This window comes from Temnothorax curvispinosus, unplaced genomic scaffold (assembly GCF_003070985.1).
Source record: "Temnothorax curvispinosus isolate PA1 unplaced genomic scaffold, ASM307098v1 QBEX01015150.1, whole genome shotgun sequence".
Lineage (NCBI taxonomy): Eukaryota > Metazoa > Arthropoda > Insecta > Hymenoptera > Formicidae > Temnothorax > Temnothorax curvispinosus.
The window spans coordinates 265964-293203 of record NW_020224930.1 but is presented as its reverse complement, the minus strand read 5'-3'; the positions used below and the strand labels follow the sequence as shown (position 1 = coordinate 293203).

Genomic DNA, 27240 nt, shown 5'->3' with positions numbered 1-27240 from the left:
TAGGGCGTAGAGCCGCGCGGCGCTTGTGTCTGCGGATCGACACCCACCCAACCCTGCGAGATCACGGGTGGATTATAGGGCGTAGAGTCGCGCGGCGCTTGTGTCTGCGGATCGACACCCACCCAACCCTGCGAGATCACTGGTGGATTATAGGGCGTAGAGTCGCGCGGTGCGTGTGTCTGCGGATCGACACCCACCACCCTTAGAAAGTTAGATCAGGGTCGCTCGTGGTGGTTTTAGTCGGTAGGCTATGGGCGCGCGATGCCACGCTGAGGGAGGCTCAGGGGATTTCGGTCTTCTGAAGCGCCCCTCGTAACGGTGGTACGCGTGCGCGTAGAATCCGACACTCTCCCTCCCTTCCTCAGGGCGGGGGAGTCTTTCGAAGATTTCCACCACGTTAAAAAAAAAAAAAAAAAAAGGTAGAGAATAATTTTTAATTCCTTTTAGCAATTACATTTCTATTAAGCGAGAAAGGTCAAGAAACATTTCGACTATTTTGCAACAACGTCGTAAAATTAATGCAATATGGCCGAAATGGCTTCTTAATTTTTCTTGCTTAATGGATGAAGTCACACTGCATTGCCACGAGTTTCAATGTGGCTCGAGACTTCTATTTGACCCGAAGGTGGAGGTGTATTTTGCGGCCAGAGCAGCCTGAAAGAAAGTGGTGAGTGTAATTGATTTTTACGTACTATGTTACTTATGTCCAAAAATTTTCTATCTCTTCTGTCTTTATTTAATCGAATCGTTCATTTGAATATTTCAGAAAATAACGACGTTGAACGTGACATCGGAGCAGCGAGGGAATGCTGCGTAGCTGACATTCCGAGCAGCCTGAGAGGAGGAGGAGGCCTAGGATAGGCATCGGGCATCAACGTACCAACACTTCTGGTAAGTGTTACTTTTTATTTTTTCTAAAAATATTATAGAATTCCTTTTTTCGTTTATCCTTATTTAGTTGCTACATTATACCGTGTTTTGAAATATAAATTAGTAAAAAGGAATAATTTGAAAAATTTGATTCAAGTTGATTCTAACGTAGAGATCTTTTTTGGAGAAGTAATTTAAGAAAACATTAATCTAAATAATGAATAAGATGTTCGATGCGCGTGACAATTATTTAATCGATTCGATTATTTTTATGTTACAGAAAATATCCACGCTGGAAGGACCATCAGCTTCGCATCGAGGGTACACGATGGACATCTCGAGCAGCCTGAGAGGAGGTGGAGGCCTAGGAGAGGCATCGGGCATCGGCGTACTTAACACTTCTGGTAAGTGTTATTTTTTATTTTTTCTAAAGATATTATAGAATCTTTTTTTTGTTTGTTTTTATTTAGTTGCTACATTAAACCATGTTTTGGAAAATAAATTAGTAAAAAAAAAATAAATCCAAAAATTTGATTCAAGTTGATTCTAACGTAGAGACTTTTTTCGAAGATGTAATTTAGGAAAACATTAATCGTAATAACGAATAAGATGTTCGATGTGCGTGACAATTATTTAGTCGATTCGATTATTTTTATGTTACAGAAAATATCCACGCAGGAAGGAGTATCTTCGCATCGAGGAAACAGTAACTGACATCCCGAGCAGCCTGAGAGGAGGTGGAGGCCTAGGAGGAGGCATCAGGCGCCGGCGGAGCAACAAGCGGTAAATATAATTTATTTATACATATACACATATTATATCTTATACTGATGGGTCATTTACTTTTTAACCGGATAGTTATTCAGAAAATAAAAGTTAGAGAAAAATAGTTTTATTTTAGAAATTCTATAGAAGCTTATGTTCAATGGATAGAGTATTCTTAAGAAATTACAAAATTATTTCATTAAATTTGCTTAATAAACAATAATATAAAATTTAGTGTTTATATAGTAATCATTTTTTGAAATATTGACTGTCTCTCTTTCTTGCACCCTGCTTTAATTCGGATTCTACATTTCTTTGTTACAGAATCATCGTAGCGACGTTGCAGAATAACTCCGCTGTTGCGCATCGGTCGGTGAGTGATGATTAAAATTTCATAATTGAGGTAATGAATTTATGACAATTACGTCAAATATATTGCGGTGTCAAGTTATCACAATAAATTATTACATATATTACGTTTCATAGATTCGTTGTCTTAAAATGGTATGACTGGGTCAGATTAGGATTTAACATTTAATCTTGGATAAATCACATAAATTGATTTGTCGTACATTTTGTCATTGTAAATTCTATCCCAAATATCTTTCAGGATTAAGTGTTACATAAATTGGTGCAAGAATGCAATATATAATACGCTTAGAGATGCTTTTAGCTTGCATATATCACGATTTCTTCTTTCTTCTTCTTCTAAAAAGGGCATGTCGTAGGTATTGTTGTCACTTTTCCGCGATGCCGATTGGTTCTCTTGCTGCGCTTACTTCATTTGCAGCTGTCATTGTATATTTTGACAGTTGTGTGTATCAAGGGTTAATAGTGTAATAGTAATAGCATAATGTTAAAGCTATAAATAGCGCGCGCAAAGCGCGCGTCTGTAGTGTCTAGTGAAGATAAAAAGTACTTTGCACTATTTTAATCATTTATTGTTATGTATATACAATCTATTTAATATATTTTTTACGTAAGCCATTTAACAAAATTGTGTTTGTTCACGATCATTATTTAAAATTATTTGTTCCTATAACGCACCAATTTTAGCCTAAGCTTTCACAGTCTATTCATATATGTATTGATAACTGGTTTTTATACTATAGTTAAAGCGATATGACGTGAGATCTGATAAATGATGTTTTGCAAAATAGATAATTTTTTGTAACAATTATTTTCAACTTGATTACTTAATTTTGCGTTAATATAAATACTTGATTTTTAAGTAGTAGTATAATTATCGTAATAAGATGTAACTATCAAAATTCAAATTGTTTGCTCGAGTGCATAAAGTGTTCACATTAGCTCCATATTGTGCAGGAACTTGATTATCTCTTTCGGATCTCACGTCATTAATTCCTTATTTTTCATCCTTTTGAGGTGAGACACGATATATGCGAAACGATATCGAAAAAAAATGGGCCTTAGATTTTTTCAGTTTGCGTTAGTCAATATTGTTATTCATTTTACATTTTTATTTATGTCCTGCATGCTTATATCAGATTTAAATTAAAGTTGCTATTATTCGTAAAATGTAGTCGAATTTATTCGGATTACATACGCGGTTGATTAAAATGGGTTTTTTCCAAATTAACAGCTCCTAACTAATTAAAATCTTTTTTGTTCTTAATCGAGAAAATGATCACTTGCGTAAATTATAGTTTGTACGATATTAAGTAGATTTTGAAAGCTAGTAATTTTCAAATTACTTAATTTAATTTTGTTACAAATGGTCCTTCGCGACGCGGTCGTGTTTCGCGCATCGTGGGAAAAAGCGTAAAATCATTATGCTCATTTGCCGTCTATGATTAGGCGGCAACAGAAGGTGTATTTCTTCTTCTTGTTTCTGGCTTTGCCAGAATGGATTTGGCCATGAAATGGTATGGTCAAACTGGTCAAAGGAGAGAAGATCTACACAAGGTAGGTTGGTGTTGAACACCACCAGTTTAGTGTATAATGCATATATAAGGAGGGTAATATTTTTTACACATGGGAACGCGTAATCGGAGACGGGAAAGTGACGTCTCCAGCTTAATCTCAATTAATCGCGAACTTAAAATTTTTTAAATTCCCTTTAAAAATCTTTACTTCTTTAATTTCGGGTATCGCGGTTGCGACTAATTAATATTGATAAAATAAACTAATAATAATAAAACTAAATAAACTAATAAATTCGGGTAAGCAGAAATAACGCGTTAGGTAAAAAAAAATATATTTTAAAAAATTTGACTTACACCACTATGGCTTTTACCCCTCCATATGTAACATTATTTATAAAAAAATTATTGTAATAAGGAATTATAAGGAAACGTGTAATAAATTTGAAACTGTATGATACTAATGCCGGATATATTATACGAAATCAACAGAAGACGATTAAGATCATAACGGTGTTTATTCTTTATCTATAGAATTTCACATTTTAAAAATTATCGTTAATTATTATAAATTTCACATAAATGTGAAGGTTTGAATCAACGCTCAAATAATAGCTTCTTGCTTGCAAAATTTGACATTTATCTGAAAATTAAAATTATAAAATTACGATTATATTTTTCAAAATTATGAGATACAAAATTCGTAATAATTTTGAAGAATGTAATCTTAATTTTGTAATTTTAATTATCGTAATTCGTTATTAATTGGAATACGCAAGATGGAAGCGCGGCCGCCGCGGCCAGAATATCCCCTCCAGCTGGCTAGTTCGGACACGAACCATTAGCACGGACGCAAACCATGTGCGGTTACCGAGCGATACGACGTAGTTGAGTTGCACTTTCTCAGGCGGCGCGTCGGAAAATGCAACACAGTAACACACGAAAAAGGCCGGGATGGCCTCTCTCAGGTTTCTCTCTGCATCGGGTCGCGCGATTTACGTGACGAAGTACGTGAGATCGTGCGATAAGTAACCGAGCGCAGTGATGCGTCGACCGTTTAATCGCGTCTGCATCTCGCGTCATTTAGTTACGTCGAGTTATGTCGCGTAAGCGTGTCTCGAGTACATTTTCGGACGGTCCGCTCGATTCAATTTGGTTCATTTGGCTTCTGATTCGACTCGCGTTGTACAGCCGTCGCGCGGCGTCGGTATGAAGTTGGCGTCGATCGAATGTCTCGGGCGCGTAGCCGGAGTTTGAACGATGGAAGAACGCCGTGACACGTCGGATCGTTTCGTCTCGCGGGAGTGCCGGAGTGCCGGATAATATGTCGCGATCGTCGTATAGTGGACAATTGGTTCGCTCTCGGTCGCGTTTCCGCGAGTGTTGCGCGTTTCGCGAGTGTGCGGCGACGGGACTTGAGACGAGGACGAGGCCTGGGACTTCTGGGAGGCGTCAGGTTCATTGGCAGGTGTGTTGACAGGGCATCGTAACGATGAGTAAATTTCTCTATTGTATTAACTTACGGCGAGACTAATGGATTTTGTATGAATAGTTTCGTGAGGGTGCGGCGACGAGACTTGAGACGAGGATCCGACGAGGCCTAGGATTTTGGGAGGCGTCAGGTTCATTGGCAGGTGCATTATTGACAGGGCATCGTATCGGTGAGTCGGATTTCTCTATTGTAACGTTAATGGATTTGTATGAAGTGAGATACATTTAGCAGGTCCTTGAAATAGATAGATTGGCCTGGAATGTATCGCTTATTTGCTACAGCAACGACACTACTCAAAAGTTGCCATTTTTTAATTGTTTGCAAAAGAATACTTAGTGAGAATTTAACGCACTGAACGAAGAGCGGCTGATATATAGCTATAGACACTTTTGTTCCTCTACAATCAATTGTTACATTAAAATTACATTAAAAAAATAATATTAAACAATTTTAATGACTTAAACATTCAAATTTATTTTCTGGGAAACGTTATATTTTTTTATTATGTCATTGTTGAAGCAAATGAATGATATGTAATATTGATTCGTTGTGCGTGCAAAAATACACACGCACAGAGCTCATAGAACAGAGCTTATTGCAATTATCGATGCGTTCTTGATTGATCTGCATTTATAGCCAGATCACGTGTTTGAGTCACATTTTTATGTACATAATTAAATGATAATTACAAAAAGCACAAACTCTTTGAAACGTACTGCAAATCTCTTTATTATATAAAGAATAAGTAAAGAGACAAGTAAAAAGTATTTTTTTTTAGTTAGAATATGCTTAATGATTCGAACAATTTGAAATCGGAAATGATAAAATAAAACTGTTGGTTTTATTTTTAATAATTCTACAATTTTTTGGATAAGATTATGAAAATAATTCTGACTAAATTACACTATAAAAAAATTGCTTTGATCAAGGACGAACTAAAATACTATTCACGTTGTGTCAGTATACTACAAAAGTTTCTCATTTTTTGGCAGATTTTAAAAGATTTATTATTCTATATGAAAGATAGAAAGTATTTTATTATTTAAAAGCAAAGAATGCCGATTACGATTGAGTAAGTAGCGAGAAACAAATGTTACAAGCATATCGAAATAAAAAGACTCGTAAATGTTACAGAATTTTATTTGTTATACGATAGTTTCCGCATTACACTACTTACTTCTAATGATAAATAATTTATATTGTCGGAGAAAGGTGCATATATATGTGGGTATCGAGCTGAGACGCTGATATTATATACTTGATGGGACAATATCAGTACGTTTTCGAAAGATTTGAATACGTTCTAGACGGTATCGAGATATTACGTATAAAAGGTTCAAATACATTTCGGATAATATCGACATTAATTGTTGGGTACTTGATTGGATAACGTTTCTTACAGTTACCTGAAATGCATCTATAATTATTACAAAACTCGATATTACTTTTTTTTTAATTATCTTATATTACCTGATGAAACGATATTTAGACATTGAATTGACTAAAAGTTTCATAAATACGTATTAAATTTAATCCCGTCCCTAAATGCAGAATAGAAAGTAATAGCGAGGTGAAATAGGGTGCGATGCTCTCAGGATTCGAAGTTAGCGTAATAGGACGATATTTACGCGCCCCATTTTTACGCTTTTACATTTTAGGCTTTGATCACTTCAATATATCCAATGTTTAAATATCATAAAACTCTACATGCGACCCGAAATTTTTAAAGGGCCCGAAAAAATTACAAAGATATTCCCCTATCGACTTCAACATTATCGAGAGAGACATTGTACAATATAATTATGAAAATTATGATACCCCTGTATAGTTTTGCTTTCGCAATGACGTATGATGTTAACGTTTCACGTGCGTCATGTCGTTTCTTCCGTTCGTGGAGATAAGGTCTACCGTTTATAATTACATGTACTATTTCGCAAATCTATATACACGTTGTACGTCGACGACAGTATTATTTGCATGTGTATTCCTCAGTACGCTCCATGCAAGTCTCGCAGTGTACGCGGCAGCACCAGTGAAACTTGCATCTGCACTGCCAGGTTCTCGTGAATTGATGTGTGTTGTAGCCACGACCGCAGCACATTAAATCGCATCCATCGGTTCCTAAAAAAAAACAAAAACAAATATTCTCGTGAGCGCGAGAAAAAGAAACGGTCTTATCGACGAATTATCGAAGAATTAATTTTCAAGTCTCATTATTCGATAATTAAATTAAATATCGAGATAATAACAATACATTACATCAAAGATCCGATGCGGCAAACTTTCTCTCACCTTTGCTAGTACGATTGCAATATCTGCCCTGCGTGCCGAGGCTGCCTTGCGTCAAATCTGGCTCACAGTAATTGGGGGAGGGTTGAAGAAAAACTAGCTCGCTCCTTTTTGGAATTCTCTTCAGGCTTATACTCGGTCCACCGGTGACCTTCGTCCTTTTCAGGACCAAATGCGGCCTCCTGGACTTGCCGGTTTTCTTCAACAGCGGCTGTCGATTGTGCCGCGGCTTGGCGAAATCGTTCGGCTTGCCCTGAGTTTTGGCGTCGTTTCCCAATATGGGCACCATTTCCGGCAACATTGAATGCGACATTGCGTCCAGTGTCTGAAAGTTATGAGCCACGTAAAATGATTTGTTTTTAATTTCGAAAATGGCAACGGGAGCACTGTTATAAACCAAACGATCATTGAATGTCTGATTTATATAATGAGCGTATCGTATTTTAAATAATCGTAACAGACACTCATAGAAGAAATTACCTGAACTGTGGGTGGGGGAGGCGGTGTAATGGCGATAACGGGTCTAGCCCTGTAATATTTTTTCATAAGCGCATCGCCGATCTGACGAAAACTGGGCAACGTTCGCCAACACGTTCTCACAGTGCAAGATCCAGATACACCGTGACACTTGCATTCCGTTTGCAAAAGAGCCTTAACTATCTGAAAAGATAAAACATTACAAATAATATAATTATACGCGGTTTTACACATTCTTTTCATTATCGTCTGACAGTTGATATTCAATTTTATATTAATTAATTTCGAACGAGATGCAGTACAATATTAAAGAATAAAACCTTATTCAGATTACATAGAGTAATTTGTTTTCTTCAGCAAGAAAGATCTCTACTATTCTTCGTATTGATTTCACAAGTCCAAATATATGACAGAGACTTGTATAGAATATCGAAATGCGTTAATATATCATATCGAAACAGATTGCAGCTTACACCCGTGCGCTTAATAAAACGTACATCGATTTGTTCCTTGCATTATACACGCGTATCCTATGCAAATTTCAAATCTACACATGCGACCGGAGCCTTTTTGGTCGGAGAACGAGAACGAGAACGAAAACAAAAACTTACAATGCGCCCGATGAGAATGAATGCGTCGCCCGATGCTTGAATCATTTTCAAAAGATACACACGGATCCATTACGAAGAGATCAATGGCGTAGAGCTTCGACTGTCATAATATTGCACATAATACAATTGCTTTAGCCACCTTGTGTGCAATATTTTTAAAAATATTTTTTATCACATTCAGAAGTGTAAAAAAACCTATGATTGTACGCGTAATGCACGTTATATACATAATACAAGTTAAAATAATTATAATTAAATAATTAAATCTTTTTGTTCTTATAATTAGCGTTTCAAGTCTTAGCACTTTTATATTCCTAGTATTTTTAAAAAGATTTTTATTATGGGATATCTATTCCTATAATATAGGGAGGTACTGTACGTCGCTTTATACATGTATAATTTTTTAAATTAATTCTCATTTGGCTGTTCTAATCATAGTTAGATTAATGTTTTCATTCAAATTTTTTTTAATCTGTTGGGAATCAAACCTGGGTTTTGTCAGATTATTACTCTACCATTAAATACACAATCTCCTCATTCTTCTTAATTTCCGTGTTCTTAACTTTCTTTTACTGTCCTAGCTTTCTTTTACCATTTCGCTGATTTATATTTTTCACTTGGTCATGCGTAAAATGGAAATGTTATATATATGATTATTTGTTACAGTCATTTTGGGTATAGCCAAAGCATCTTCATTTCACGTAGTGGAAATTAAGTATTAGAAATTAAAGTGTTAAATTTTTTAACCCCGATGTTAAGAATAAGAGAATTCGTTTGTGTACTACTCTTCATAGATTTGCACGACTATTCGAATTGTTGCAAGCCACTCGCACTCGTTCTCGCGTTTGCGAACAATTCCGAATATTCCGATGTTCGTTTGAAATAATTGCAGCGCGCGGATTTCGCGTCGCCACGCCACTGGCGCGGGAGATGCATTTCGATTAACTCGAGGGTGATCTTAAACGGTTGTAATCGTATCGAATGTTCATCTGCAAAATCCTACGCACGCTCGATTCCCGATGGGGACCCTTCATTGTGCGCCGGCCGCGGACGACGCGGACACGACGCCGTACGCACATGAAACTGGTTTAACATTTCGAATTATTCCGAGCGCACCGCGGCCGGTGCCACATACGGAGGAGGTTTAAAAAAATCCTCGAGGCATAAAATATGTGGCGCGCCGGGGCGATCAACGTTAAGAATAAATCATTACCTCCGGGAATACACGTACGCGCGCGTATACGTACACGTACGCAGATCAACAGCGAGTTTTTATTGCCCGCTTGTAATAAGGGCCAATCGAGGTAGACGAAAGCTCGGGACGAACTTTCCCCAATTAAGGCGCGCCGCCCTCGCCGCCGCGCCTCACCTTCGGGCATACCGCAATTGTTTCTCACACTCGTTTCCCCTCGTTTTCGATCATCAACCTTGCTGCGCGAGCATAATGATATAAAAAAAAGGGTCGTAGATTAGATCGGGGAGAATAATTTTAATTCTCAACGTGCAGCAGTAATTTTTTGCCATTCTCCTGCTCTCTTCTCTTCTTTCCCTTCCCTTCTGTCTCCACCTCTTTCTTTTTTTCTCTCAAAATAAAAATTGGACATTACCATAGACAGAACATTAAGACATCTAGATACGGAAAGCGAGTGTAACCGTCTACGCGAATCGCAGAACGACATTGTCTTCTTCGGTATAATTGGCTTCCCGCGTAGGTTATTGGGCGATAAATCAAAATTGATAATGTCTGATTTGCATAGACTTGATGAGCGATGAACGCGCCTCATTATCGATATTATCACCCTGTTATCCGATCTAATCCGTTACCCACGGTCTTCGCACTAGTTAACATGTCAGGTTGAATTTCTATAACGATTTTCCAATACGAAATATTACAAAATTAACGGGCTGACACGCACAACATTCTTGACATCCCTATCCTTAGTATATATTATCTCCATAATATTATAGCAATATATTGCTCGTTTACTAATTTTTCACAGCCACGTTACGACATAATCATATGTAGAATGAGAACACGAATGAGATAAAATATTTCGCATATCATTGCAATAAGAGTGATAGAAAAAGAATGTCAAGAATAGGCAAGTGTTGTTCCGACAGTTTAAAAATACAAAAGAGTGACTGTATCTTCAGGAAATCAGTAGCTTGAGTAGCTTCGTAGCACGCGATCAGTTTGCAAGCGTAAATATTTAGACATACGAAGCAAATTAAATTTTAGGGGAACGGCAGTGTGACCTCTTCAATTATATTGCATACCTTTTGTACAATATACTCTATTATATAATCGTAGAATCTCATGTAATATGTATAATCGCACGGCATGGTGATTGAGAAATGGCGAAGTGCCGTGCCGTCGTCAAATGTCGGCGAGCTTAATCTTCGCGTTAAACGATTTCTCTTACGAGTTACAGTAATTAGTATTGCTTCACGGCAATTATGGTGCTCATTACCTAGTGTGACTTTCTGCTGACGCATATTTTATGACCTGTGAAGCCCCGCGTCTGGGCTTTTCTCATAAGAAAGTTATCATCTTTTTTTTCTACAATAATCATGAAGATAAAAATGCACGAAGAACGATACTATTAATTAATGCGCTTACCTTTCTTCCGGCTTTATTATTGTGAAGGTTCATCAGGCTCCGAGCGTCACCTTCGATCTCTCTCGCATCCAGAAACCTACGCGCGAACCTAACATTAAATTGTAATATTAAAATTTGTGCGTATTTTAGCGTTCGCCGTACTTGTGACGTATCCGTGCTGTCGTCGCGAGCAAGCTGACGTAAGAAGCTACGAGAACTGATAGTGCAAATTAATTAACTATCAGCTTAATTACCTCATCCCGTACGTGACGTCGGCGCTGCAGCCGCCCCACTCCCAACCGTTCGGCGGTAATTCCTTCCTCGTCCTACAAAAACGCGATATTAATCGATAATAATTAACACGTTGCGTGCTGTGCGCGAAATGCCGCGGGATTTATAGCTACCTTACAGCCGGTTCACAACCGCAAGCTGTGATGTTGCCACGGCTGCAAGCTGCGGTCACCGCGTACGTGACGCCGGCCGAGCTTATCGCGTACGTGAAAGCCGCCTCTCTGCTACCTGCAAATAAAAAAAAGTCAAATTTTCTTACTTTTTTATTCCTTTATATAAATTAGAGGGTCGAATTTAATTCTTATGCAAGGGAAATTGAAAAGACAAAGCAAATTTGAGAAATTTTAAAAATTCAATATGATTGTGTTTCTTATTTATTTTTAATATACATATATATAGCCTTATTTTGATAAAATTTGAAAAATATGTAATCTCTCTCTCTATATATTGATATATATAATAATTTAACGCCTGATGGCTTCATACATGAACCATGGTTCATTTCAAATTTGCACGTCGACTGTATACCGAAACTTGAGTTTTCACGACAGCAGGCACATTCAAACGGACGTTGCCTTGTCAAGTATTTCCATCGCGCAAATTTACTACAACTAGACGTACGCCATCGCACGATGCGCGCAAAGCGCGAACGCAATTAATTACGCCATGCTCTCAGCTCGTTTACCGTGTCGAATGAATTATCGTACGTCCGTTTCCTCACGATGCTCATTTTTCACTCCATTATCACAGTCGACACCTACGCGCCGCTCTGTCACGAATCTGTCCGAGCCGGTTGGCGTTTCACTCTATCGTCATCAAACTCGTCCAGCTTTAAATCGTTTGTCAGCGTTTGCCAGGACCGGCGATAATCTCTCATGCTGAATCAGTTAAAATCTTTACTCGTTGAAGAAGAGCTCTATATATATACACATTTGCTCATTATTGGCTATAAAGACACTTACTTTTTTTCGAACCTTTGGGAATCAATTGCTTTATTGAATTGTGCTATTAAGGTAAATTATTGCATTACCATTGCGATGAATATGGTAAGACAACAAGCGCGTTTACGCTTCTCTCGTAAAATCGCGGTTACAATAATACTGTATTAGACATCACTTTTTGCACCATTCAGTTTCTATCATTTCTAGATATCTAAGAATATAACAGGGTAGAGCATGTTTCCTCAGAGATGAAGAGTTTATTGTGAATATTATTCTATTTGGTTGATTTCTTTAGATTTAGATTTTTGGATGTTTTATTGCTTTTGAACTTGGTCTGTATCTTGTTTCATTAAATAAAAGATCGAGGAAATATTAAGAAAAATTTGAGCGATTTGTGAGAGATTGTCGCGTACCCGTTTGCAAAGGCATTATCCAAGCATTGTGTTCCTCGCGAGCGGCGCGGCGCTCTGGGACGCGTCGTGAGGAAAGCTGATTGTGCGCGGAGACACCAACGAACACCATCGGTCAAAAGGTTGATGAATTTATGCTGAGCGTTTATGTCAAAGGACGGCAGCGCGGGCATCTATTTAGCGTCAGAGGAACTGGTAAGGGGTAAATTTATCGTTTCGTTGGCGTTGCCGCGTCGCGCTCTTTCTTTCCCGCTCCACGCTCCGATGGACGAAGAGAGGTGTCCTTTCCATAAATTCATTTCAGCTGTAAAACGTGAACGCACCAAATGAGCACGGCTTCCATATTAGGGCCCGGCTCATGCCATGGCGATACCGAAGAGTCGTTGTTCACTGCCGAACGGGCAATGGCGAGAGTAGGCCTCAATCTATTTGCGACGTATATGTGCATACGCATGTAGTTCCATGTACATGCGTGTATTTGTGTGTCACATTATCCGTGTACTTATTAACGTCTGAAAATATTGCGGAGCGGCAAGTAAAACGAAAATAGATTATCTTCTTGCGATGTGGAATAATGTTCTTGTTAAAATTGATCCTCGTTCAAACGACCGCGCTGATTTCCGTACAAAAAGCCGAAGAATATGTTCGTTATTTGCACCTGACTTTACATTCCAAAATTTTGATTGGATTTAATTGTTTTGTAATATATATATTTCGTAAATTAAAATGAAAGTAAAGGACGATATCGCAAAGTGATAGTCATTTAAATGACGGAGGTTAAAAAGAAGAGAAGAGCGCGAAGTCGCAAGAGGAATGGGTCCGTGATCGATCGTTATACCGGCGATCTTTTAATTTATATCATTGCATTTTAAGTGACTCGCGTAATAGCCACGCGAAATTTATAAGCCACCGCGTCACCGAACGTGGGCGATTATTTACGGTGATGGTGCGACGCGTACTCAAATTTAATAATGAGTGCGTATAGTTGATCTCATCGCGATCCTTCGTTTATCGTATTATTCATTTCTTAGCGATGGTCATTTATCGATCAGAGATATTATTAATGCAAGGCTATAAACGTTATACGTATCAGCTTGCATATATATATATATAGTTTTTAACCGATGGTGCACTCATTTTATATCTCGTTATAAAATAATTGAAAAAAGTATTTGTATTTTTATTTCATTTTAATTGGGACACCTTAGAATATATGCAGAATATCCTATCCAAGTTTTACTAAAACTATAAAGATATATATTTGTTTAATTTTACTATGTAATTTTACACGTCCATCTGACAATAAGAGAAACAATAGTTATCTGTCGTTAGTCAACTCATGATTTGACGAGGCGAGTATCATTTGTTAATAAACAATTAAAAAATATTTAAGTCCCATGCATCAATAGTGGACAGGCAGGCCGCGGCCGGCCGTTGCGATTCTACGTGAAACGTGGAGTCGGACTATTTAAACGGAACTTTAATTAAGGCGCGAATCTCGAGTTAATACGCCGCCGGCATTAAAACTTGCACGAAATGATCCTGACAAGGGTTAAATTTCGCATCTTACTTCTTGCACGACGGAGGAACACATTGATGTCAGTGGATCTCAAATGGCGATGCGTCACGCATCCACCCACAAGGCTTACATTGTCCAATGGCAGGAAGCCCCCGACGTTTTTGCCCTACACTCCGTTATTATATTCTCCGCGATTTTATGTGAGTCGATCTTATTAAAGATAACGAGCCCGATCATATCGTGTCAGGCAATAAAGTATTTCGCGTGTATCCGTACGGTATTACCGCATCATCAAGGTGATATCCTGACTCGTTATCTCTCGCGATGAAAGGGGACGAGAAAATGATTTGATTCTCCACCAGAAAGACACATTTTTTCGCTCATTTTAAAATGTATGGAACGAGATTCCCTCGACGATGCATGTCTTGTTGCAAAAAAATAATTATGGAAGAACCATAATTGTGTAACCAAAGAAACTATAATTTAAGCAGTTTCAATTTTCTTCATCGATAAAAAAAATCTGCAGCAAAACAATTATTAAATGTTTTATTAGACCGCAATCGAATTGAAATACTATTCCAGCTCGGATTTCTGGTTTTAACTCTTTACGCGTGTGAGATGTATACAAGATGTATACCATAAACTCTCGGTAGGTGGACGATAAGAGAGTTACCACCTTGGTGAACGGACGTGTACGGCCACCACGACGGTGTTTCCTCCTTGTACCCTTCTTATGTCGGACGAGATCTTTATTTCGCCGCGAAAAAAAAAAATTGTCCGCTAGCATGTGTGTATGTATTTATACACGTATGTTTTCTCTCGCTCGTCGTACCGAGGTTAAAAGTTCTCGTATCCATGTCTCCCTTGTCGTATCGTGATCATTTGTGTACAGGGAATCCTTATTTGCCTGCGGCGTTTATCACGGGAGGACAGATCATTCGCTGAACTCGCCCACGCGACCTATATCGATGGTGAGCATCATTGATTTTCAAAATGAATGAAACATCGTTTTTTTTCTTCGTTTTAATTGCATTGATCTACGAGAGCGTAGTTTCATATATACGTGTATTATTCAATCGAAAGATATACTTTATTTGATTATTTAAGATGTTGTGTGATTTGATAAAAATTGCGCGCAACTCGCTTTTAGATATCGTTAAGGGTACCCGATAATCAAGATCTTCGCGATCTCGGGTGCGATTTAGAGAAAAGATTGTAGATATATCGTTTATAGAGGTCCTTTTTTCTTGCATATTATCTCTTTACATGATAGATACATTTTGTCCGAGTAACGTTATCGCCGAATCACAACGCGCGATTTCTCCCTTTCCAACTTCGTTCTCAGTTGTTCTACTTTTCGGTTAGGTATATGCTATTAGAAAAGGAGTAGACTACCGACAAAGCGCGTCGAATTGGCGAGCAAATTAAGAATAAGTTATTCTGGTTTTAGTCGAAGAGAGAATCGAAGATTCTCGCCACAAGAATAGAAACTTTTCTATTCTTAAAATCCCTGTTCTTAGTATTTGTGTTCTTAAGAAACCATTCGAATCTCCGCGTTCTCCTGCACTACTTCATCACTATTTCATATTTTCCATTTAGTCACGCATGCAAAATGAAAATATATCATTGTGTGCATGAGCAGAACGAAATTATTACTTTATGCGTGAGCATATTATAAATAGTCTTAACAAATTTTATGCTGACAATGCTTTAGAGGAAGATCTTGAAGACCTTTCTGTCTTTTTCATTTTTCTTTCCCACTTTTCTTTTGTGTTAAAGAAAGATTATCCTAAATACCTCTTTATGCTTTTATACTTTTGTTATATTTTTCTTTCTACGTATTGTTCAGACTACGTGCTTCATGCTTAGCTATTTATATTATGCTTATGATATTGAGCTATTGAAAAAATAGAAATTGAGGGGAAGCATTAAGAATGGAGTCAATCTGGACATAATAAGAGTAGTAGGAAGCTTCTTTTTCTTTTCCGGAAAAAATTTATCGATCATTGACGAACAAAATTTAAGTTACCGTAAGAATTCTTGCGTGATCGTAGAAAATTTGATTTATTGATGCGAAGGCTTGAACCTTCGTCGGAATTTAGATCACCGTCGGTGCAACAAGAGAACGTAATAGTAATTAATGATGTACTAATAAATTATAAGTGAAATTAAATAACGATTCAGTTTTCAGTATGTAAGTTATATGTCTAAAAAAAAGAGATTGCATATATAATCCTTACGGATCAGAGGTAATGCATTTGCGATCACGCAAGTCTCAAAAGATTCCTAATTATATGTTGTGATTAAATTTTATTTGTTAAATTTTATTCCTATTTTAACGTCTATAAAAGTTTATGCCAAAGAGAGAGAGAGAGAGAGAGAGAGAGAGAGAGAGGAAGGGAAGTGTCAAGTTATTCATGAGACCAAACTGCGCGATGATAGTGAGTAGGGTGGAATATCTTAAAGCTCGTGCTTTCTCTCTCCCTCACGCTGGCGTGAAAGTAATGCACGCGAGCAGAACGCTTCTCTCCTTTTGTGTCACGACGGATGAACCGAGACAGGACAAAAAGCATCACGTTTTACCTCTCTTTGCTATACGGGTAAGAAAGTGGAGCCGACTCTTACCGCCGTGTCCTCCCGTCCTTTTATAATTTGAAACGACTCGCCCGTACCGGTTCAATGAATAATCATCGCTCAATCATCATAAACTGCTGCCGAGTGGCTGGATTAAAGTTGGGTGACCATCTTTTTTTGTGTACGACAAAAAGATTTGTGGCGTGATTTTAACTGCAATCCGTTCATGTTTTCGTTGAGATTGATCAGCATGATAATTAGCCAAAAAAAATATGGCGAGCAATTAACGATTATAATTATGTGATATGAAATCGCACGCCATGTATTTTGCATTGAAATAATCTTGCTACTTTTGACAATAGAAGGAAAAACAAGATACATATATGGGTGTTTATTTTTTAGTCAAATTTAAAGTATAAGGATATCTTTTCCGTGCAAATGTTTGTAAGGAAACACTCGAAAAATTATATATATGCACGATACTATAAAATTAGCTGCAATTTTAAAAGTCGTAGATTGGTGAGGTACGACGAAAAATGCGTTAATGACATCGGCGCAATGATATAAATAATTTTAATATTTTAAGATGAGTTTGTAATTAACGAACGATTTATTCGATTTTAACAAATTGCACGTGGTTGCGATTTAGTTTCTGCAATTATGTCTTTTTATGCAAAACCAGCAATAATGTCAGATGTAATTTGTTAAAATTTTGATAAGAACACGCACGATTCCTATTCTGCCGATAAGTTAAACTCGATCAGTTAGTGCAAGATAATTACCCAATTACTATAATTAAGACAGACATCTCCACCTAATATTTGTCCGATCTGAATCTGACCGTTGAATTTGCATTCAAATCCACTTCGAGATGTCTTCACAGTTGTTTCTTCTCGGAGAGAAATCTTGTTTCTTAATGAGACAGAATTGATTTTTCTTGACTGATCCAAACAAATAATTATGCACGACTTTTTTTCATACATTAGCAATTTACGTTTTAAAGATTTATTAATAAAATTTTAAAATTAAATTTTTTAAGCTTCGAAAGATTGCAAAATTGTTTTGCAACAATTATTTGCTCTTTCTTAAATTACAATTATTAAGTAAATAATAATCAGCAAAATTAAATATTATTTTTTTAATTTTTAGCTTTAAATCCATCATTGTATGTTAAATATTCTGATTAATTTTGCCAGTCTTTTTTAGTTCTGTGATGAAAAGAAAATTATATAATTATATATATTTTTGAACATAAACAAAGGCGATTCTACTTCAAAATCTGTCAGATTTCCGTCGAGTGCGTGGCAGATATGATGACGTTGATCAAGATTCCTGTTTGTGTAGTCGTACAATGTACTTAACACGTCATATTATATGTACGACACTCGTACTCATGCGAGCCGTAACAACGGGGGGTCGCATCTAGTATCCAGAGTCAGTCAGGAGATCCGTGACTGTATCTCGTTTATAGTGTTCGTTACGTTAAACTGATGATTTACGGCTGTTCGTGTGTACGTGTGGTGGCGATGTAGCGTAGTGTAAGACTCTCGCGATGTCATGTGTAACCAGGTACATTACATGTAATCTCGCAAAATAAGGCCTCCTGTCTGCTTTGCAACATTTCGCTATGTAGCGTATCGCGATAGTAAATTTGAACCTGTAATTCTATCACATCTCACAAACTCCATTTCGTCAAATTTTATATATGAAAAAAGATTACATTAATACAAAATTAACATCAGGAAATATTATTAAATCAATGATTGTACATAAGTTTCATCTAATTTTAATTTCGGAATTAAAATTATTAAATTCAAACAGCGAAATTGGTACAGAATATAGGATTGAATATAACAACCAATTGCGGCGTTGAATTATGCAAACTTGTCGTGACGAGGTTGAGGGTTAAACCCCCCTTGCACATATTGCTTCGAGGCTGCAGACTCGCGCATAGAATTACACGCGACGTTCGCGTGACATTGTAAACGAGCGAGGTATCATCGCGCTTGTTATTACAAACCGCGCGAAACTCGTGAAGATCGAGTACCTGTTATCGGAGGAGCCGAAAAAAATAATCTTATAACCGCCACTCTTCGAGCGTTTTCTTGGAAGGTACTTATCGTACACCGTTCCCGATGACCGGTTACATCTTAATAAGAAGGGCAGCAACGACAATCTGTGCGAGTTCATCGTCTCGCTTCCCTCCCTCTCCCTCTCCCTCTTTCTTTCTCCCTATCTCTTTCTCTCCACTCACTTGCGCATCATTATTAATGGCCCCGGTCGACTCGTTGGCGATTTTCGCAGAGGCACTTGTCCACGGCAGCGGTCAACGGGGAAAGAGATACGGGCCGGCGATATATTAATTTATTAACTAGTTTATTTTTATACGGGGTTTAAAGAGATCTTATATCCACAGACGGTGAGAGCCTCTGGGGACTCCGAGAGCGAGCACCCCAGCGCACCGGTCCATAACTCAATCCATACCGGGATCCGCCGCGCCGCGGCCCCGGCCGTGCCGGTTGCCGTTGGCACTTTTCTACACTAAAATACACTGAATTATATCGATCCCGTTCGTCATTCCGCCGCATCTTCGCTTCTTTGCCTTCGGCAGATAAATCAATGCCAAGTACTATCTCGGATGATAGTGATGGGGAAACGACTCCCATCTAGTTTTACATGGAAATTCATCTCGCGTCTATCTGTACGATAGTATCTAATAGTCGATGACTGCTGCAAATCTACGCGTATACGACCGAAATTGTTAATGACGAACAAATTATAGATGGTTATTGACAGATTATAGATGGTCGGATGCAAAACATGAGTATACGATCGATCGCAGTCTTGTAATAGCTTAAACAGATCCGAGTGCATAATTTGATTTTGAATAAATATCAGTTCAACGAATACTGAATGACCGAAGGATATCATGAGAAATGCTACGGCAATAGCCTCGACCATAAATTCTTGAGTATGACTCTCTTTCGGTGATTCCTTTAGTCGCACGCATTATCTAATCTAATTATTTTACTGGACGGTAGATGTATACATGCATTTACTTCCCGTGGACGTTCCTGCAAGCCGGCAAATTTTCAAACAATCTATCGAGCAAATTAGCGGTAAGATAACGTTGACAGAGACAGATCGACTCGCGTTGCCGCGCGATATAATTATATTGGGCCCTCGGTATTATCTTACCGATTGTGAAAGCTATCAGTGTATAAAATAACGACACTACGACAAAGTATACATATTCGCACGTGTTTATCTAAACCATGAAATTATATATTCAATTTTTTTCCTATTACTTATTAGAATAGCAAAGACAATTTTATAAAGTGCTCGATAAAAGATAATCGATTTTTCAATTTTGAAAACTGGTATTCTTCAAAGCGAAAGTAAAAAGACTGACTTTTTGAACGTCTTTTCGCACGAAGGATTCGTCCTTCTATTGCTTGCACCATCGCTACCTTGTACATACGTGCGTATGTGTGTCGAACCCGGCATATGCGCCATTTCGCACGGTCATCGACGCGATATAGCTCAATATGAGTATACATCGACGCGGAACAGGAGAATGAATGCATCAACTGTGCACCAGGGGAGGAACCGCAGGCCGGCAGGCAGACAAGCGGGCAGGCAGGCAGGCAGGTAAGAAGGTAGGCAAGCGGGCAAGCGAGCAGGCAGGTAAAGACAGGTAAAGGCAGGTAGACGCAGGTAGGTAGGTGTGTCCATGCCAGAGCGCCGAGTGTGGGCCAGTCCAGTTATTTGAGACGGATAAGAACTTGAGAGAAATAAAAAAAGAAGCGTGTACAAGCGCGAGAGCAGATATAAGTGTACGGAAGGATGAAGAGGAGGAGAAGGACTTGCAACAGAAATTGATAGGACGCTACATTAATGCAATATCTTCGCCAATGTTATCCAAGGGTTGATAGGGCAGGGGTGAAGGGAAGGGGGGACAAGGGACGGAAAAGGATACATTCAGTGTTTCGTGTGAACTTCAGTTCCTTCGCTCTCTTTTGTCACTCGACCTTTATTCTCCCGCCTTCGCTTATCGCTCGTTTGCTATACGCTGTCCGAACGTTGTCATGCGCGGAATAATATTAGCCCTCTCGCGAATTGCATGGAATCACTCGCTGATGAGGGCGATGGTGTGACGAGATAACGATTTTTAGAAGATTTCGTTCGCTGTAACCGGTTGAGAGAGACGTCTTTTGAACACTATTGGAAAAATGAATGAGAAAAAGAAAGAGGGGGGATCCCTATGTAATTTCTCGCGATGACATCGGTGGGTCAAGAACGACGTCCTGTTCTCGCTTGAATTGAATTTACAACGGATAATATATGGTCCATCGTTCACGTAATGGATCTCTTAATTACGTCGTTTTATTTGGACGATTAGACGATCGCCGCCCACGTTTTCTCGGATCTCGAAAACTCTCTCGGATAAATCTGCCTAATTTATGAAAATGTATTCACCAGGAGAATTCATTCGAGTGAGCCACGAAGTCTTGGGTCGGCTTTGAGCAGCGTCGTAGCTTCTGTAATGAGTTTTCAGATCGACAACGATCGATGCGTCCAATTACATTCAATTACAATCGTATCTATTATATTGCTAACATTTAACACACACGATATCGTGATTGTACGAAACATGGGTGGAGAAAAAAGTGAAATATTGAAACTGTGCTCCTAAAGGCATCTCTTTCAATGTAGATAAATCAAAATTATCTTAAAAATCTGTATATTTTATATATAGTACTATCAAAAATTTATTTCTTTTATTCATAGCTTTTTTTAATGAGCAATAGATGTTAAACACAATTCGACAAGCCATGTCCCATCTCTACGTCGTCCAACAATTGATGAGGTTTTAATCGTGCTTTGTTTAACTCGAGAATACTCTACTTTTACATATACGCTCGCAGATTATATAGAATGCATAATGCGAGCGTTTTAAGAGCGAGGAAATATTTTAAAGCGTATATCGCTGCATTTAGCTTCGGCATGTCGAGCGGCCCCGTTAATTTCACTAATTAAGTTAGCAACTGACCGCCCTGCCTGTTCCATCTCGCATCCTCTCTCCCACTGTTTCTTATAAGCGTTATTTATACTTTTTTGCGCATTAATTTCTGGCCTTCTTATTTCTCGTCCGACTTCCTCGACGTCGCCGCTTATTTTCCTTCTCCGCTTTGCGTCCATGTCGCCGAGCGTACGTAAACGTTTTCGCTGTTTTAAAAAACATTCCGTGCGACTTTTCTTCGAGTTTAAATTCTATAATATGACATTATTGATTCGCAGATGTGACAACGGTAAAAAAATATTTACGCGTATTTTTGGATGTCACGTCTACAAAAATTACGCGCTCCGTCTTGTGTAAATTTGAATAAAAAGGTAATGATAGTCATCAATTAAAATGCTAAACTCGTAATTAATTATCGCATCCGTATTCGTGACTTATGCAAATGCCCGCACGCAATCATGCAATGGTATTCTCTTTCAACCTCTCTCTCTCCCTCGAGGGATTTTACGATGCATTATGTGCACATTTCATTCAGCGTGGAATTCCAGAAGTCACCCACGAGCCTTTCGATGATGACGGACGAGGCTCGTACAATGGCAACAAGATAACGGGTAACAAAATGTACGATCATCTCGTTGCGCATTATAAATCACATCGTGTTTACCAAGCTTCTTTGATTCTTCCACCTCGGCGGTTTAATCCGTTCGGTTAATCATGAAAAATCGCTGACTTGCACCACTACGACACGCTACGCTGTTACATCTGCTGTTCTTCGTATACAGGATGTTTCACATCGAAAGCTTCTTTATTAAAAAGTAGAAAAACTAATCTAAAAGATGTCTTGGTCTCAAAGAAATTATACGATCGCAATTGACTTTTCTTCTAAATACAGATTTTTTCTTAGTTATATTTTTCCTCCGTTCTTAAAAGTTTTTACGGAGCTTCGATCCTAAGATGTAACACGCTATACATAACGTGCCGTCCCCCCCGATAAGGGCATTTATCCTCTCGACTTTCATTTATAATTTTAATGCCGAGATGACAAATGTGTCGTATTCAACAATATTTTTGGATCGCACATCAGCTTCTGCTCATATAGGATCAGGGATTATCTTGTTCTCGAAAAATATCGCTTTTGCCGTTTGTCATCGAGCCGACCACTACGCGCGGCTTGTCGTTCGATAGTAAGTTGCTCCCCTTTGGTCATTAAAAATTAAGAAACGAATAAGGATACTTGCTCATATATCAAGCGCATAAATAATTGCACGTTGTACTTTGCAAGAGGTAACTCTCTGTATACTTCTTTTGTCTAAATACTCTAAATAAAATGGTGATTAAACTGCACAATTACTTTAATCTTATGTTAAAGTATTAAAGTCTATAGGATTATCTAGTGTCACGAAAATTGATTTAGAAAAATATGTATATATTAAATCTATTTCTAAAGATATATATTTAATCGCGCAAGCTTGCGACACGGCAATCTTGGCTCTTGAACATAAGTTATATACTTAGAGTGCAGTTTAAAGTCACGACGAAACGGTACCTAATACGAGAATGTGCGATGCATATGTATGGTCCGCTATCACTTGCCGTTCCGTGATTTCCATAGGAAGAAACGCGCTATCGCAGTTCCAGGTCTCCCGTCCGCCAAGATTTTAGTTGCTATAAAAATGTGACAGAGCGTTGTCGTAAAATGTCTCCTCGAATTAGCGTTAAAGCGACCCGAATAGAGCGCTTAATTTAAGAATTTTTGGTTTTGAGCTTCAGGAAAAATAATTAAGAAGTTTGAATTTTTATCAAAATTTAAGTGGATTAATGTGAACATTACACCACCATTAGTCTTTCGTAAAATACTCTATACAAGAATGCATATTATTTTTTTTCTTATTGTTTTTTCATGAAATTATGAGCTACATAAATATTTATGCATGATATACGCGTTTTGATTTATTAACAGAGGACGGTTGAAAGAATTAAGGTATATATAATCGCTGATCAATTATTCACTAACTATACGAGACTAATAATTTTCACGATATGATTAAGTATACGGACGGTTTATTAATTTGGCTCCAAAGTCGTATCTTTAATCACTGAATCTTCGATAATGAGAGAGAATCTGACGTTTAGAATGTAAATGGATAAATCGACAAAATAAAGCACGAGGATATTAATGAAAAGATCATTAGGGCGATACAAGTGCGAGCCTAATAGAATGCGGGAATGATGTAACAGCCCCATGCGTCTTCTTTAACACGTAACATATTGAGGATATTCCAACACACATGCGACTTACTAGTACCTAACAGGTAGTAAGCTACACAAATTTATGCGCGCGTTCAAGTGATGAATTCTAATATCCAAACTTTTCTTTTTTTATATTTTTTATTACGCTGTATTTCCATTGTGGACACTTGGGGGACGTTAACTGCGCAGTTTCACCCCGCTATATACTTACTACTCCATACGTGACAGGGAAGCCTTTCGCGGAGCAAGGAGTCGTTGTACAAGCACAACGTATGTAACATCCGTGATATATTACGCGGCGTAATAAATACCGGGCGCCGGTGACAGAACAATCCTTACCCACTACCACCACGTGGCCGAAGACCTGATCGTTGGACACGTGGGAACAGTTCCAACGGTGATGTCGGAACTGGTGCCGGCACTCGCGCAGACCCAGCGCGGCGCCTTCGCCCACCGCCGGCATTGCGTGCGGCGCTTTTCTGCACTGCTCGCGCTGACTTTTCGCCAATCCGGGGATGCGACTGCAGACAGCCGCGCCGACCACCACCGCTCCGACCACCCTGGAATAAAAAGATCCGTCGTGAGAAATGTATAATATAAACGAGAAGATAAACGCGTGATAAATACTTTGACGAATGTGATAGAAACTATTTCGACACGTTCGAAAATCTCATCCACCGTTTAAAGAGAAGATATAGTTGCCAATTCACAAGACTATTATTAATTGGCTTTATATTTCTTTTTTACATAACTAGGTCAACGTATCCGAATGATCTTATTTTTATTTTCTTTCTCATATAATTGTACACCACTTAATATTGTGTACAGGACTTTGTATTCGTATGATAAAACCGTATGTGTGTCTGAAATAGAATAACTTATATTTAAAGATTCTTAAGAAGACGATAAATAGAAAAGTAATTTTACGAGCATTCATCTTTATCATCTGCATTTCGATATCTTGACGAGTAAAGAGAGTGGTTAACAGGTGCTAAAGCCGATACGATGACAAGCTGAAACTTGATATCCTCGGTCTCCTGCTGGTTCATTGCATAATTTATAGCCTATGGCATCTTTCTTAAGCATTCTTGCAAGGTAAATGTCTGTATTTTTAATTTTCTTCTTTCGAGAAAAGAAAAAAATAATAGAAATAGAGACCGATAGAGATATATCATTTTGAAGGTGATTTATAAAATCGCGCGGTTCATCCATCATTTCGAGAGAGCTATAAATATACCCTTCATTACGAGCCACTTACGATTCCTTCCCGATCAGCAATGAAATATTAAGGCGCTCGAAAGTACGCGAGGGTGGAGTTATCAAGTACTGGGGTCGTCGGGGTGGGATGAGGTAAGAGAGTATCGGGCTAAAGAAAGGATCGTATAGAGGAGGGGATGTAAGACGAGCAGGTTGAATTTCTGAGAAGCATGAAATTGCGACGATTACGCCGTGTCCCCAGGGCGAGAGATATTTGCATTGGAATGCATCGCGCTGGGGCTCTCGCAGTGGCCGCCGCCGAATCTCTCCTCGTGGCCACGTGGTGGGACAATCTGGATGTCCTGACGACGAACACGAGAAGAGGTAGGGCGATGGCGTGCCGCCGCGAAAACAAGCCGGCCCCGAAATCGCCCGGAGGGACTTCGTTCCTCGTCACGTCGCTTTCGCGAGGCATAAACGAGAAAGACGTTGACGCGAGAGGTCCCGTCATCGTCCCCTTCAAAGATTTGGCATGCGCATTCTCGTTGACGGGAAGATGCAATCGCGCAAGGGGCCTGCTGAGGTGAAAAAAAAAGAAAGAAAGAGGAAAACGTTCCCCCGTCATTTCTCATAATAAGTACGAGACAGTGAGAACGGGCTTCTTCCTGTCCCGTGCATTTGGTCCCAGTTACATCGTGATCATGATTACATTGTGACAATGGCACATATCGCTACGTACGTTGGATTAACTGAGAAATTAATTAGAGAAGCGATTTGCAGAAAAATCTGACGATATCCAATTGCGAGGAGGCGGCAACGTTAAACGTTAATAGTTACGTTCTCCTTCTTAATTATGTGCTCGCTACGTTACTCGTTAACCTTAATTAAACACGAGTTGCACCATGACGACGCCTCGAAGGCATGTCATGGACGGGCAGGTGATAGCGGTTACTCATTTGTCTTCATTGCTCGTTACTTAGTTAAGATGCACTTTATCACGATTACGTTCACGTCTGACGAATTGTTACAGCACTCCCGGCTTTCGACAAACAAAGAAATTGACAATTCCAAAATGATGATTGTTTTATGTTTCCTATATATTTCAACGTTTACATTATTTTAAATAGTTTAATTGGTTTATTTTTACATTTTATATCATATGTAATTCCAAAAAAATACAAATAGCTTTCAGTTTTCAATCTGATAAACATTTCTCAAATGACTATAAACTAAATAAATACGTGAAAGAATTTTCTATGCAAGTGATATTAGCTGAATTATATTTTGTATATACATACATTATTTTGACTAAATTTTATTTCCGCCCAAGATCTTTCCAAGTATCTGTTAAAAAATATTTCGGGGAACTTTTTCCAAATTTTGTCCTTTGTATTTTTATATTAATTAGATTATATTAAACGTTGAAAACTACTATTGAGAAGAGTGCACCTGTATCTTTAGTATGATGATCGAGTAAAAGAGAACAACGGACTCGCGTACTTATGCTCAGCAGCAATCCACACGTAGTCATTAGAGTATAATGTATAACATTACGTCCGTCTCATACGGAGGCTAATGGTGTGCTATTTGCAACAGGGTACCGCAGCACCGTTCGCCATTCGACCGTTAAAGTCGCTGTCAGGGCAGTTCCAATTATGTACCGCTTATTTTAATTTTTACATATTTTCAAACATTGTTTTTATAATCTGATGAAGTTAAATTCCTTCTAAACTAATGCATTTATAATACATATTTATAGTAGGAATAGCTAGTAGTGTAAAAGATCACGATAATATCTTATTTGCAGGTCCATCGTAGATTTGAATAATATTGTGAAAGTCTATTTGAATAATATTATGTAAAGATAATCAAAGTGCGATTTATTACCGTAATCAGCTATCGATACGTTTTTTCTCGATTATTATTTGACATTACTCAATTTATCCTAACTCCGGGCGTTTAAGAGAACCATGGAGAAACGTGAATGCGTTCTTTAAAAATAAGGAAAAACCGAGGGAAAATAATCAGGTTCATATGTGTAACGTTCTG

General features: G+C 38.3%; 1 protein-coding gene and 1 long non-coding RNA gene across 5 annotated transcripts in view; one reads left to right on the top strand and one right to left on the bottom strand.

Annotated features, from left to right (window-relative positions):
* The first annotated feature begins 1179 nt into the window (after nucleotides 1–1179).
* LOC112465364 lies at nucleotides 1180–2157 on the top strand. Its single transcript, XR_003042011.1, has 3 exons — nucleotides 1180–1274; nucleotides 1534–1653; nucleotides 1960–2157. It is a non-coding gene; the product is annotated as an uncharacterized LOC112465364 (long non-coding RNA).
* Nucleotides 2158–6134: 3977 nt separating this feature from the next.
* Nucleotides 6135–27240, bottom strand: part of LOC112465385 (protein Wnt-7b) — a 49450-nt gene continuing 28344 nt past the window's right edge. The window contains exons 2-8 of one of the 4 annotated variants that reach the window (XM_025032910.1): nucleotides 24334–24554; nucleotides 11391–11505; nucleotides 11241–11312; nucleotides 11008–11095; nucleotides 7780–7959; nucleotides 7303–7624; nucleotides 6135–7131 (exon numbers count right to left, since the gene is read on the bottom strand). In XM_025032910.1, the coding sequence (XP_024888678.1) occupies nucleotides 6980–7131; nucleotides 7303–7624; nucleotides 7780–7959; nucleotides 11008–11095; nucleotides 11241–11312; nucleotides 11391–11505; nucleotides 24334–24554 (1150 nt within the window). In that variant the 3' untranslated portion in view covers nucleotides 6135–6979. Of the gene's footprint in view, nucleotides 7132–7302; nucleotides 7625–7779; nucleotides 7960–11007; nucleotides 11096–11240; nucleotides 11313–11390; nucleotides 11506–11763; nucleotides 11845–23290; nucleotides 23370–24333; nucleotides 24555–27240 lie in introns of those variants that run through there. The other 3 variants (XM_025032911.1, XM_025032912.1, XM_025032913.1) reach the window with 3 other exon arrangements.